Genomic DNA, 14,430 nt, shown 5'->3' with positions numbered 1-14,430 from the left:
GAAGAACTAACAGCATGTGTTTCTCATTGGGGAAGGTTCTCTGTGGTATGTGTTGGGCAATAGCCCTCTCTTCGAAGGCTGTTTTCCCCAGGGCTGAAGTATGTCTGGACCAGGTGGGAAGACCCCGAAGAAACAGTGGCACACTGGGAAAGTCTTTTTTCTTTGGATCAGACTGTTTGCGGTAGTAATCCCAGCTCTGTCCCTTGTTAGTTGCATGACCTCAGGCAGGCTACTTAATTTCTGTGAATTTAACACTCTTTACCTATAAAATCAGGACATGGATGTTCTGCAAGATTGCAGCAAGGGTTTGAGACAAATACATAAAGCATCTAGAAAGAAACTGACATCAGGCAGAGGATCTGTTTTGTCCTCTACCATATTCCTCAGGCTTGGTACATGAGAGGGTATTTGTTGAATAAATATAATAAGTGCTCAACTAATGCTGGCAATGATGATTATCATGTTACTAGGTGATTATTTGCCCAAAAAGAGGCAACCAAATTTTAACATGCTTTTGTCTCAAGTCTTTAAAATTGTATATATACAGGGGCCCCTGGGTGGCTCAGTCAGTTAAGCATTTGACTCTTGATTAAGGCTCAGGTTGTGATCTCATGGTTCATGAGTTCAAGCCTCACGCTAGGCTCTGTGCTGACAACGTGGAGCTTGCTTGAGATTTTGTTTCCCTCTCTCTCTGCCCCTCTCCTGCTCATTCTCTATCTGTCTCTCAAAAAAAAAACAAACTTAAATGTGTATATACACATACAATGATATATGTAATATGTTATATAACATAATATTATACAAAGAATATACAAACCAAGAGTTTAAAATAAGTGCTATAATGTTATTCCTAAAATATTATACCTGGATTATACAACTTCATATAGCCAATGTATTTTTTTAACTTTATTTATTTATTTAGGTGATCTCCACACCCAGTGTAGGGCTCAAACTCATGATCCTAAGATCAGAGTTGCATATTCTTCTGATTGAGCACGGCGCCCCTAACCAATGTATTTTTGGAAAGGAATGTCAGTGTCCCTTACAGATAACAGGTTAGTTGTGGGCTAAATAGGAGAGGAAAAAGGATTTGATAATATCTATAAAAACAGATCTAAGATAAGATTGGAGCATGCATGGTGAGAACAGATCTTTCCATTGGTCGGTAAATCCCACTAATTTAGGGTCCGTGACTGGGCACAAAAGATGAGCTGTTCCCTCCTACAGATATGAGGAGAACCATTAGAGAGGGGAATTTCTTTTTCTGAAACTGCAGTGTGTTCGTCTTCGGCCTTCAGAGAGTAAAAGGGAGACAAAAGTAGACTTTTATACTTTGTACTACCACCGCCCCAGGAAAGGCTGGAAGCAGTACGTGATGAGGCTACACAAGAGAACTCTTTCATGAGAATTCAGCATGGTGGGAAGTGTGAGGCACAGTTATGAAGGGAATTGGACAGAAAGACAGACAACTTGGGTCCTTCTGGTTTTGTCACTCTGTTTCCTCAGCTTCTCATGAAGGTATGACTGAAAGTCTTTGAACTTTCTCTTAATATTTTATCTGTTCAGCACAGATTTGCTGAACTCCACCCTTGTGAGAGACTGGCTTTGGGAGCACCTCATCGTGGTAACCAGTGATCTAGCAAAGTGGGCTCTGTCGCCAGACACCCTTCTATGCACTCCTCATGCACCATGAGGGGTTTGTAAGTTACTTAACCTTTCTAAGCCTTGGTCTCCTTATCTGGAAAATAAGGGGGAAATCCTATCTCATCATAAGCATTGCTATAAATATTGGGTAACATGAACCATATAAAGCCGAGTACCGTCGCTTACTTGCAGTAAGCATTCAACACCTATGGTCTAGTAGTGATAAATACTGTTGCTTTTCGGAAAGAGGCTCTGGAATGTCTTCTATTAGCCCCTGGTTGTAATAAGATAAATGATTTTCCAAGGAGATGCCGATCATATCCTAGAGCAAAAAGTCATTTTAATTTGTAAGCTTTACAACGCGCAGGATGTCTGCCCACCCCCTCCTCCACCCCCCCAATGAGAAAATAGCTTATGGTCTCACTCAAAGCCGTATCAGAAGGCAAGGATGTCTGATGATGTAAATACTGTGGTGGAAGTGTGGAAATCTAGAACTTCGATTCCTTGACAATGTTTATTTATCAAGGGTGACTGAGGGGCTTCTGAAATCGGAAGAATGCAACCCTCCAATTCTTAGCTAGAATGTAGATTTTAGACTTTCGTTCATTCGTGACTTCATCGATGTGGTTTATATGGAAAATGAAGCTACCTATTTCCAAATTCCATTCCCTTGAGGCAATAAAGCCTCTTTAGGAACATATCCACCCCTTCAGCAAATCCTACTGGTGTTTCCTGCTAAATGTGTCCAAATTCCAACCACCTGTTACTTCTTCCCTGCGTGCGAGGCTGCCTTTGGCTCTTCCTCAAACCCTCTTCCAGACTGTAGCCTGCCCCCCATCCTTCTTTCTGGGAGGGCCTCTCCTTCGTCCCCTTCCTTAACTCGCTCCCCTTTGCCCAGTGCCAAGGCTACCAGATACACCTTTTTCGTTTCTAGCCCATTTGACATTTTTCGTATTTTATGACCCACTCTACTGTCTCCTCTCATGTGAGTGTACTCTTACATGCCCTATGTTATTTCTACTCCTGATTTTGACATTTCTTAGCAAGAAATGTGTCTTTTTAAAAGCACATTCCTTATTAACAGCCCTACGCTTCTAATGTAGTTGGACAAATTCCACAGAAACGCCTCATCCACCTTCTTGCACTAAAGAGAGTCCATCTGACCTCTTCGAGAATTTTTAACAGAATAACTTGAACACGGATGCTCACGCTCCAGTGCAAATCCTTCTAAGAAGTATGATGGCCTCCAACTGCAGACACCTTTGTCAGTGTGCCGCTCACGCTTGGGCTGCTTTGAATATTAGCAACCTTAGCCTCTGGTGACTCAAGCATGCTGAGATAGTGGCCTCACAAAACAACACGAATCCCCGTCTAAGCAATCGATTTGAGAGGAATAAATGATTGCCATTTTTTTCCCGGGAAAGAAAGAAAATAGCTTTTTGAGGAACTCCCCCAATGGGCTATTTCCACAACAGGTGGTGGTAATTTGGAGCATCCTCCCTCACACAGGCTCCCCCAAAGCTCATTACAACCCAGATCTTGGCCTATGAAACGTTTGGCTTGTTCCTCTTCCAAGGACAGAGAGAAAGGGACCCAGGCCAGACGCTTTCTTACCCTGCTTCCTATCAGTTCACCCTGAAAAGCCCAAATCTGGCTTGATTCAGACTCGTCCAAGGAGACCTAGTCTGATTCCATGGCTGTCTTTCTGCTCTGCAGTTTCTTCCCATCACACATCCCTTCCTCCTTGATTATATTTGAAATCTCTTTCACAAAGGATTTTAAAAATCGAAGAAGGTGAAGCATGCATCTCTTTGCCTGACATATTTTGTCGTGAATGACTCTCAGTTAAAACGTAATCACTTAGTCACCAACCAGGTTTAAAGGACGGATATAGATTTGGTTAGTGCTTCATGACAGGGGACCAGGAAAAAGAACATAAGAACTTTGTGCAGTCACCATTGTGGGTGAAAAGAGGCGATGAAGGGACAGGCTGGAGACCCTTGGCAAACTTCTTAATTTCCCTTAACGCAGGCTCTGTTTATCTTCAACTGAGCGGAGACACATAAAAATTGGGCACCTGGCATTTGTACTCTGCAGCAGACTCTGTCTCATATGATTTATGACAATGTGCTTTTCTTCTTTTAACGTGTGCTTGGCTTCATACAAAGGAGCACTTTCCCCTAAAGATTCATTAATGAAGGTTACACGGTCATCTTAAAACAGGAAGTCAGATGAAATGTTTAATTATTTACTACGGAACATACAGAACATTTGCTGGGTTTGCACAGCTGAAGATATAATGAGAAGTTCCTAGAGAGAGAACAGGCTGAGGGTGTGCAGAGATTTCAAACATATTAAAAAGAAAATTCCCCCCAAACTGCTCACAAATGTGAGGGATTAGTCAATATTCCTGGGGCTCTCTGAAACTTTATGATTGAGTAGCTGAGAATAAAAGATTGCCTCCTCGCTCAGTGCCATTTTGGTAGACATTTTGAATGAGATAGCAAATTTGTAGCTCAACAGGACAAGCTCTCAGACGATGTATTAGAATTTATAATCCAAGCTGACATCTCTAGTTACTCCATTTTTAGATTCCTGCACGCTCCTTATTAGCAGAAACATGACTAAAGCAAATACCTTTGCAGACACCTGCATGCTGTTTTCCTGCATGTTCATAATGGCTTCAGAGATCTTGACATCTATTGGGTCCATGACAGACTCAATGTTGAATGGTCCTTCCAGTCGCTCTGCCACCAAGAGCATTGCATCTGTTAAAACACAGAAACATGATTTATAGGGGAATAGGAAGCTCTGGGTCGTTAGTTTGCGTTTAAACATTTCCAACACACCTGGCTGAAAAATAATCATTCATTAAAAATTTATTTATTTATTTTTTTTTTAGTTTATTTATTTTTGAGACAGAGAGAGACAGAGCATGAGTGGGGGAGGGGCAGAGAGAGAGGGAGACACAGAATCCGAAGCAGGCTCCAGTATCTGAGCTGTTAGCACAGAGCCTGACGCGGGGCTTGAACTCACGAACCATGAGATCATGACCTGAGCTGCAGTCGGACGCTTAACCGACTGAGCCACCCAGGTGCCCCCAAAATTTATGTTTAAAGTTTATTTATTATTTTTAGAGAGGGAGAAAGAGCACAAGTGAGTAGGGGAGGAGCAGAGAGAGAGAGTTAGAGAGAATCTCAAGCAGGCTCACACTATCAGCACAGAGCCCCATGTGAGGCTCAAACTCACTAACTGTGAGACCATGACTTGAACTGAAGTTAAGAGCCAGTTGTTTAACTGACTAAGCCACCTAGGTGCCTCCATTCATTCAAATTTCTATTTGTTTTTATATAGTCCAAAGTGGGATGGATGACTAAATATCAAAGCAGTATTTTATTTTATTTCAGTTGAAGACTTAAAATTATTTTACATATATAAAAGCAGGCCTACAAATAAGAAACTTAGTTCATATTATAAGAGTTGAAGGTATCTCAGTATCCCACATGAAGTTAAACCAAAGAACAAAAATAGAAACAAAGCAAAATTAGGTCAGGGATCAACTAAATTTCAAAAAATGGAGTCTGGCCTCATTTCTCCCAGAGGATGGGGAAAATTGAGAATATGGAAGAATTGCTAATGTGTGGCTTTGGGTGCCCAAAGGTCAAGACCTTACTCCAACCTGTCTATGATAGGTGAGGCATTTCTAGATTTCCCAAGAACAGACCTGTCCATAATCTGTGCTATCACACACTTAGGATACCCTTCTGTGGTAGCACTTAGGCATCCAATGGGGATAGAGGCACGTCTCTTACTTGGTTTTGTATTTTCAGGTTTATTATGGTGCCTATCACATTGTAAGCACCCAAAAATGTCTTTGAAACAAAACTGAGGTGAATTGAACTCAAATATTGTTCGGGAAGCTTTAGTTTTCTGGAGATGATGGCAATAGTGACATGTTGGCGGCAGCTATGTCTTCGGAGCTAGAAGCCCTGAGTTCTCACCCTTAATCTGTCACCAACTGGCTGAATGGCTTTGGGAAAAAAAAAACCCTGAGCTTAGCTGGCCTCGGGCTGGTGAGGTGTATAAAAGGGACTGGTGACGAAGAATCTCTCAGGGTCTCTGGTGAAGGGCATATGTCCACTCCTTTGGACACATGAAAACTGGCTCACTTTTGTCGTCAGTGTTCAGGGCACAGTTTGGTAAGCTGCCTGCGCCAGGACTGTTGAATGCAATGTTATGTGATGATGAAAAGGTGGCTGTTGAAACTTAAAATGTGTCTAGTGTGACCAGAGAATTAAATTGTTAATAAATTAGTTTGTTTTAAATTAATTTAAATATAAGTTAAATATTTTTAAATGTTTACTTATTTTTGAGAGAGAGAGAGAGAGAGAGAGAGAGAGAGACAGAGCATGAGCAGGGGAGGGGCAGAGAGAAAGGGAGACACAGAATCTGAAGCAGGCTCCAGGCTCTGAGCTGTCAGCACAGAGCCCGGCACGGGGCTTGAACTCATGAACCCTGAGATCACGCCCTGAGCCAAAGTTGGATCTTAGCCGACTGAGCCACCCAGGTGCCTCTAATTATAATTTTAAATATTTACTTGAGAATAGTGGCTGCTATATTAGACAGCACAGCCTAGACTTTCAACATACAGATTCCAGCCTTGGATCTCATGGTTTTCAGTCGCGAAAGCTCTTGGGAGCCCATCTTAAAACAATTTCCTTCTTTCAAAATAAGAGATGTTTATTATCAAACACTTACAAAACATAGAAAAAAAACCCCAACAACAAATGAAATACACTCATAATACCACTTCCCAGAAAAACACTCTGAACGGTTTGTATATGCCTTGTTTTTTTTCCCCCTCTGTGCATAAATATTTTAAGCATGCAACTGGAAATATACCATACATATATCATACAATCTGCTTTCTAAATATATTATTAATGTTAAATGTTGTTTATAGTAGTTATGTTATAGTGTTAGTGTGAGGAGACCAAATTTTATTTTTATTACATATCCAACCATGCTCAACCAAAGTCCAACAATAAAAATTCTTTCAGGGTTACAAATCGCTCTGAATTAGGCAGATGAGAAATCTTTTAAGAGAGATGTATTCTTGTAAGAAGGATACAGTACTCTTTGGGAAGCACGGATTCACATTTCTAAAGAGGACTGGGTTTTGTGGACAACATCAGCTGGAACACTATCAATTGGTTTCTGTGCCAGACCCCAGAATGGAGTCTCTGCTCTACACTTCATGTAATGCCCCTGGGATAAGTGCACTCTATTCCAGCTGCATTCCTGGTACTCTGTCTCATTGCATCCTTAGGAAAATCTGGAGTGTGAATAGACTCACAAAGAACCCCTAACAACAAATTTTCTGATTTTTTCCTTTAAATAATGCAGACTTATCTGTGTACATCACGACAAGATCTTAAAACAAAAGTAGCAATTTCTCGCATCTTCCTGACCCTAGTTACTGGCAGGTGGACGGAAGATGTACATTGCGTGGCTGTAGTATTTTGATATTAACGATGTTTTTCCCTTCAAGGTTTTAAAAGGTGGCTGTTGTCTGAGAGCTGATCTACTTCTTTTATGTCTTTATATCTGGTTTGTATGTTTATTAAAAAAGAATCCCTTTTAGGGGCGTCTGGTGGCTCAGTCTGTTAAGTGTCTGACTCTTGATTTCAACTCATGTCATGATCACAGGGACATGGGATTGAGCCCTGCTTGAGACTGTCTCTCTCTCCCTCTGCCCCTCCCCCATTCGAGTGCACTTTCTCTCTCTCTCTTAAAAAAATCCCCTTTACCCTTAGCTTTCTAACAGTTTCTTTCTTTTTTTTTGATGATGACTTTTTATGATGAATGACCAAGTTTCTTCAGACGGGTATATCCTGCTAGAAGAATCGAGAATCCTTGTATAGGAAAAAGAATTGGCCGTATGGCGTTATTAAAAAATGAAATTAACGACTCTGAAACTATGGGACCCTTAACTGTGTGTTTTACATAAGTATTTGCACAAATCGTAATACAAAGAGTACTGGTTGCTCTATGGAGGTATACGCATCTGACACAAACGGGCTGACCTGAGTAGGTGGTACTGTTGGCTCTCCTGGAAGTCTGGGAGCCACTGTGCTCTGGGTAATAAGGATTAGTGTTCCAGCGGGATGGTAAGGACTTATTTTAGTGTCACAGTTTGAAATTATGGGGCCCTATCATAAAGTAGGGCTGTTTCTCTTTTGGGGACTTCCATCTTTTTGTTCCCTGCTCCTTCCCCGCCACAGTGCTTGCCCATTAGGTTTCTGGGTCTGCAAACGTATCTCCTCATTTTTGACTCTAATCATGACAAAGATGCTCAGAGTGAACCTCTCCTGACCATTTACCTTTGTGGCCTTGGAAAAAGGCAATACGATTGATGACCCTGTACAGTAAACATAAGCAAATGGTCACCTCTACTCAAATGGGTTGCTCCTATATTTCCATTCTTTATTTCAATTCATTTACTTTCTTATAAAAGCTAATTTAAGATGATACTTTTTGATGTAGGTAGGTGTCTATTTATTTTTCTTTTAATTTAGATCAGCAATTAGAATACACTACTTAAGCTATTATGTGGCTTAAGCTATTTTTAATTATATATGTATAATTAAATTATATACACACACGTATATATGCCCACATATACACAATAATTTATATACATTATATATATAAGCGAGCATATATTACATATATAAACTAATATATATACTAATTATATACACAAATTACTTAGTAAATTAAATTCTCCTTTGAAGACTCAAAAGTAATGTGCATATAGTTAACAATACTGTATGCTACATCTAAAAATTTAAGAGGGTAGATATTATGTTACGTGTTTTTTACCAAAATTAAATAATAATAATAATAAAGAGTAGTGATGGTTATTGTGCTGATCAGCTACAGAAGTGAAGAAAAGGGAACACTTTTACACTGTTGGTGAGGACATAAATTGGTGCAGCCACTGTGGAAAATACTATGGAGGTTCCCTCAAAAAATTAAAAACAGATCTCCCATATGCTCCAGCAATCCCACTTCTGGGAAATAAAATCACCAACTTGAAAAGGTATCTGAATGCCCACCCCATGTTTACTGAAGTATTATTTATAATGGTCACCACATGAAAACAATGGAACTATCCATCAATAGGTAAGTGGATAAAGATGTGAGATATATTTATATATTATCCAGCCATTAAAAAGAAAGAAATTCTGTTATTTGTGACAACCTGGATGGACCTGGAGGGCATTATGTTCAGTGAAATAAGTCAGAGAGAAGGATAAATACTGTATGATCTCAGTTATATGTGGAATCTAAAAAACTAACTCATAGATACAGAGAATGGATTGGTTGGTGGTTGTAAAAGACAAGGATTAGGAGGTGGAAGAAATGGGTGAAAGAGGTAAAAGGGTACAAACTTTCAGTTAATAAGGCCTGAGGATATAATGTAAGGCATGATGACTGTAGTGAACAATATTGTTTTGCACATTGGAAGACGGTAAGAGAGTAGATCTTAACTTTTTTTTTAGGTTTATTTATTTTTGAGAGAGAGAGACAGAATGCTAGCAGGGGAGGAGCAGAGAGACACACACACACACAAAGAATCTACAGCAGGCACCCAGGGCTCGAAATCACGAGTGGTGAGATCATGACCTGAGCTGAAGTCAGATGCTCAACCGACTGAGCCACCCAGGAGCCCGGCTAAGAGAGTAGATCTTAAAAGTTCTCATCACAAGAAAAAAATATGTAACGATGTCATGATGGATGTTAAATAGACGTATTGTGCAATCATTTATATATATACATATATATGTATATATATATAATCATTATGTTGTATATGTACATTATATATGTATATATAATCATTATGTTGTATATGTACATTATATATGTATATATAATCATTATGTTATATATGTACATATATATGTGTATATATAATCATTATGTTGTACACCTTGGCCAGTACAATGTTACATGTCAATTATATCTCAATAAAACTAAAAGAAACCCCAAAAACACATGTCTTCTTAAGATACAATCATCGCTGTGCCTAGTTCTCCTTTTCGTTCTAAATATATATGACCAGATTCCCCAGGGCCACAAAAGGAAAAGCTTTTCAGAAAATTCTTGAGTATTTTGCATTTCTACTACAAAGGGTCATGTTTGTAGCTCCTGTATTTAGGGGTCAAGTTTAGATACATTACAGAGTGAGAAAGTGGCTGTGGAAAGCTAAGCTATCCAGTCCTGGGACAATGTGTAGGCCTGGAAGGGAAGGGCCACTCTCTCTGGGCCCCAGACCTCAGATCGGTGAGAGGGTCTGCATAGCCCACTGAGCAGCCAAGAGCATCCCTGCTTCACTGGTTTGCCTCCCACTGGCTGGGCAAGGAGGTCATTAGTCAAGCTCTCCAGGCGTCAGAAGAAACTTCCCTCTTCTTTGGGGTTGAAGGAAGCCATGCCTCTGTCTCCTCCCACACCTTTTGGGACACCGAGGCAGCAGCTGGTAAGTTTCTCTGCAATCAATTAAGCCACAACATGGCCATCACTTACTCCAGAGGCTGCCATCCCACGCCGTCTTAATTATCTCTGTGCCTTTTATGTTTTGAAATATTTGGAACATTATTTTTAACTGTGTTCTTGGAGCTGTTATCTATTGCCAGTTAAACCAGGGCAGGACTAATGATCAGCTGATCCTTCTGCACGTATCTCCTGTGCCATCCAAGTTTGTTTCCCTTTAAACCAAGAACTGTTGTCTTGCTCCAACAGTATACAAAACTTTCATTTCTAAAAGGAGATTGAGTTCAGATGAGTTAAAATAACTAGTATCGGGGCACTTGGGTGGCTCAGTCAGTTAAGTTTCTCACTCTTGATTTCAGCTCAGGTCATGATCTCCATGGTTGTGAGACTGAGCCCCACTTCGGGCTCTGCATTGAGTGTGGAGCCTGCTTATGATTCTCTCTCTGCTCCTCCCCCCTCTCAAAATAAATAAATAAGCATTAAAAAAAATAACTGGCATTGCAGCATGAGGTTCCGAGGCACACAGGGACATGGTGATTCTGTGTTAGCACAGGGGGCGTGCGTAGCAGCTCAACCAGGCGTACATCCGAAGGTGAGGAGCCAGGCTGCAGGTAACACCGCACCTCTGGGCCGAGGAATTTTGCTCAAGAAAGCACAGCCTTATCCCTGGGGTAAATTCCTAGCAGTGCTATTGCTGGGTCATAGGGGAGTTCTATTGTTAGTTTCCTGAGGAACCTCCACACTGTTTTCCAGAGGGGCTGTACCAGTTTACATTCCCACCAACAGTGGTTTATCTATACCATGGAATACTACATGGCAATGAGAAAGAATGGCATCTGGCCATGTGTAGCAACATGGATGGACCTTGAGGGTGTTATGCTGAGCGAAATAAGTCAGGCAGAGAAGGACAAATATCATATGTTTGCACGTATAGGAGGATTAGGAGGAACTTAACTGAGGAACAAGGGGAAGAAGAAGGGGGGAAATGGTGGGGGAGAGGGAGGGAGGCAAACCATGAGAGACTCTTGAATGCTGACAAAAACTGAGGACTGATGGATGTGGGGGGGAGGGGGGAGATGGGCATGGAGGAGGGCACTTGTGGGGATGAGCACTGGGTGTTATGTGGAAACTAATATGATAATAAACTATTTGTAAAAAAAAAAAAAAAAAAAGAAAGAAAGCACAGCTTTTCCTGTTAAGGGTGAGGAGACCTGACTCTGGTCTGATGGAGTCAGGTGCCTGTGTTTCCACCTCGGACTATCTATTAAATGCCAGAGAGATTATCTCATCTATGAAGCGGGGGCTATGACAATGTCTACCTAACAGTAGCAGCATGTGGACTCAAATGAAGTAGTAATACTAGTACAATGTCTGGCACATAATCAGCTCTCTGCAAGGCTTAGCTAACACAAGGCACGACCTCTGGGCAGAAGTGGAAAAGAAAGGATCGACGTACAAGTGGTTTGGTGGAAGTGTTGACAGCAATTGATGTGAGGAGTAAGAAAGTAAGAGGCACACAGATGACTTCAAGATGTATAGCAGGAGCTCTTTTGTAAGCCAAATCAATGTTTTGATAATAGCTGCTTTGTGATGGATGAGTTCATTACTGAGACATGCAAGACTGCATTATTTTCTCATGATGTCAAGCTCTACCAATTAATGATAACTACAGAGTCTGTGATGCCCTTCCTATTGAGAGGTGGGGTTTATGTCCCATCCCCTTGAGTCTGGGTGGGCTCTGTCACGGCTGTCACTAACAGCACACAGTAGAAGGGACATTGCCAATGTCTAGATGGATACTGAAGAGACTATAGCTTCCGGTCTCTGTATCTTATGAGACTCTACTCTGAGATCACCATGCTGGACAGGTAGGTTATGGTGACAATGTCAGCTGGGCCCAGATTTCCAGCCCTTTGCTGCTGCAGACAGAATGTCCCCACAGATCCATATGTTGAAACCTCATCCCCAAGGAGATGCTATTTGGAGGTGGGGTCTTTGGAAAGGGATTAGAGCATGAGGGCAGAGCCCTCATGAATGGACTGGTGCCCTTATAAAAGAGGCCTCAGAGAGCTCCCTGCCCCCTTCCATCATGTGAGGGCACAGTGAGAAGCTGATTGTGTATGAAGGGAAGCAGGCTCGCCCGGACACCAAATCTCCCGGTGCCTTGACCTAAGATTTCTCAGCCTCCAGAACTGTGAGAAATACATGTTTGCTGTTTAAACCATACAGTCTGTGGCATTTTTGTTACAGCAGCCCTTATGCAGCTAAGACAACTACTATGGGGCCAGACACATGAGTGAGGTAGTCTAGGACCTTCCAGAATCATCTCCCAGTTGATTTACCATCTAGTGACCCCAGTCAGCACCATGTGGGGCAGGAGAATCAGCCAGCTGATTCCTACTAGAATTCCCAATCCACAGTACTGTGATTTGTAATAACACGATTATTATTTTAAGCTGTTAAATTGGGGGCCATTAATTTGTAACAATACAAAACCAGGTTACAGTTTTTGTAACCAGATTGTAGCCAGATTACAATATTTATAAAATATTCAGATATTTTCCCAATATTTGTTTGACAGGACCTAAATATTCAGAATTCTAGTCAATTAATATTTGATAAATTTAACACTTATGATATATAGCTTCAGTTTATAAACACTGGAATGATCAGGAAAAAATAAAATGTTATCTTCCAGGGAACATACAAAAAAAAAAAAAACCCTTGCTCTAAGACTGCAGAGCACTAAGGTCCACCAAATGCACCCCAGCCAGCCTGACATTAGGAGATACTTTTCCCCTGGGATGTGAGTGTGACACACATAGTCAGCAGGCTTGGAAAAAGGTAAATACTCTGATTTTTTTTCTAACTATTTGATTTTATGAAAAGCAAGGGCTCTCACACAGGAACTAGACATTATCTCTGATCTCTGGATGGCACTGGATTAAAACCTATCTTGCCACAGGGACTGTTGAATGCTTATGCTCCTCTAGAACATAAATATTAAGTAGGATTTCATATGATCAGATATATATTTTTAATTTATTTCTTGAGGAAAGGAGATGTAACATCCAAAAGGATCTGGCTGAATGCTACGGATTTTAACCTAGAAGAGAATGATTTTCAACACGTTTTAGGGGAGACAGGAAGAGAAAGCTTTTATTTTTAAATGAGGTGTTATCGGGCTTTTCCTAAATATCAGAGTAGGAATGATCTTAAAAATTCATTTGAGAGGTGCCAGGGTGGCTCAGTCGGTTGGGTGTCTGACTTCAGCTCAGTTCATAATCTCGCCATTCGTGGGGGCCATTTGTGGGGTTGAGCCCTGCATCGGGCTCTGTGCTGAAAGCTCAGAGCCTGGATCCTGTTTCAGATTCTGTGTCTTCCTCTCTCTCTGCTCCTCCCCCCTCTGTCAGAAATGGATAAAGCATTTAAAAATTAAAAAAAAAGAAAATTCAGTTGAGGGTATTGGGGGAAAATAGGTCAGGGTGGTCAAAAGATACAAACATCCAGTTAAAAGGTGCTAAGACCTGGAGATCTAACGTACAACGTGGCCACAGTACCTAACAGTACTGTATTGGACACTAGAATGTTGCTAAAAGAGTAGATCTTAAAATGATCACACACCCAGAAAGGGTAACCAAGTGAGGTGATATAAGTGGCCTTTTAGGGATAATCATTTTGTCTTAGGTATGTATTATCAAAGCAACACATCCTATACCTTAGGCTCACACAGTGAGTCAATCAGATTTCAAAAAAGCTACGACAAAAGAAAACATCCAATCGAAAGAAGCTCAACTTGACCTAATACATATTTGTGACCTGTGAAGGAGTGTCACTGTGTCACTAAGAATTTGGGGCTGGGAGGGAGGATAGAGCAAGCAATGCACGCTGGTCACATTCACAGTGTTTAGGACTTTTCTGAAATGACAAAGATGAAACACGTGCACATTAAAACAATGTCTTCTTCTCCCTTGGAGGGAAATCTGAATTAAGATAAAAACTTCATTTCAAAGTTCTCATGAAATCTTTTAAATATTTCTTAATAATCTACTTTTTGAAAAACTGAAATCTGTAAGCACAATTTATGTTTCATCGGAATTCCACAGTGACCAGTTTTTTTTACAAGTAATATTCTCCCTCTTCCATCAGAGCGCCAATGTTGTAGTTTAACCAAGATATTTTCCCCACTGAGAAGCAGACGAAAGAATTAAAAAAATAATAATAAGA

The 14,430-nt window shown here is 40.8% G+C and overlaps 1 protein-coding gene across 1 annotated transcript in view; it reads right to left on the bottom strand.

Moving 5' to 3' along the window:
* GPC6 (glypican 6) overlaps window positions 1-14,430 on the bottom strand; it is a gene marked incomplete at its 5' end in the record, with an annotated part of 354,513 nt that overhangs the window by 103,134 nt on the left and 236,949 nt on the right. Inside the window, one exon of the mRNA XM_039245705.1 lies at window positions 4,282-4,412. Within this exon, the coding sequence (XP_039101636.1) occupies window positions 4,282-4,412 (131 nt within the window). The remainder of the gene's footprint in view (window positions 1-4,281; window positions 4,413-14,430) is intronic.

Source organism: Hyaena hyaena, unplaced genomic scaffold (assembly GCF_003009895.1).
Source record: "Hyaena hyaena isolate Hyena2069 unplaced genomic scaffold, ASM300989v1 scaffold_263, whole genome shotgun sequence".
Taxonomy (NCBI): Eukaryota; Metazoa; Chordata; class Mammalia; order Carnivora; family Hyaenidae; genus Hyaena; species Hyaena hyaena.
Note: the sequence above shows the minus strand (reverse complement) of the source record. Positions and strands in the feature narration are given on the sequence as shown.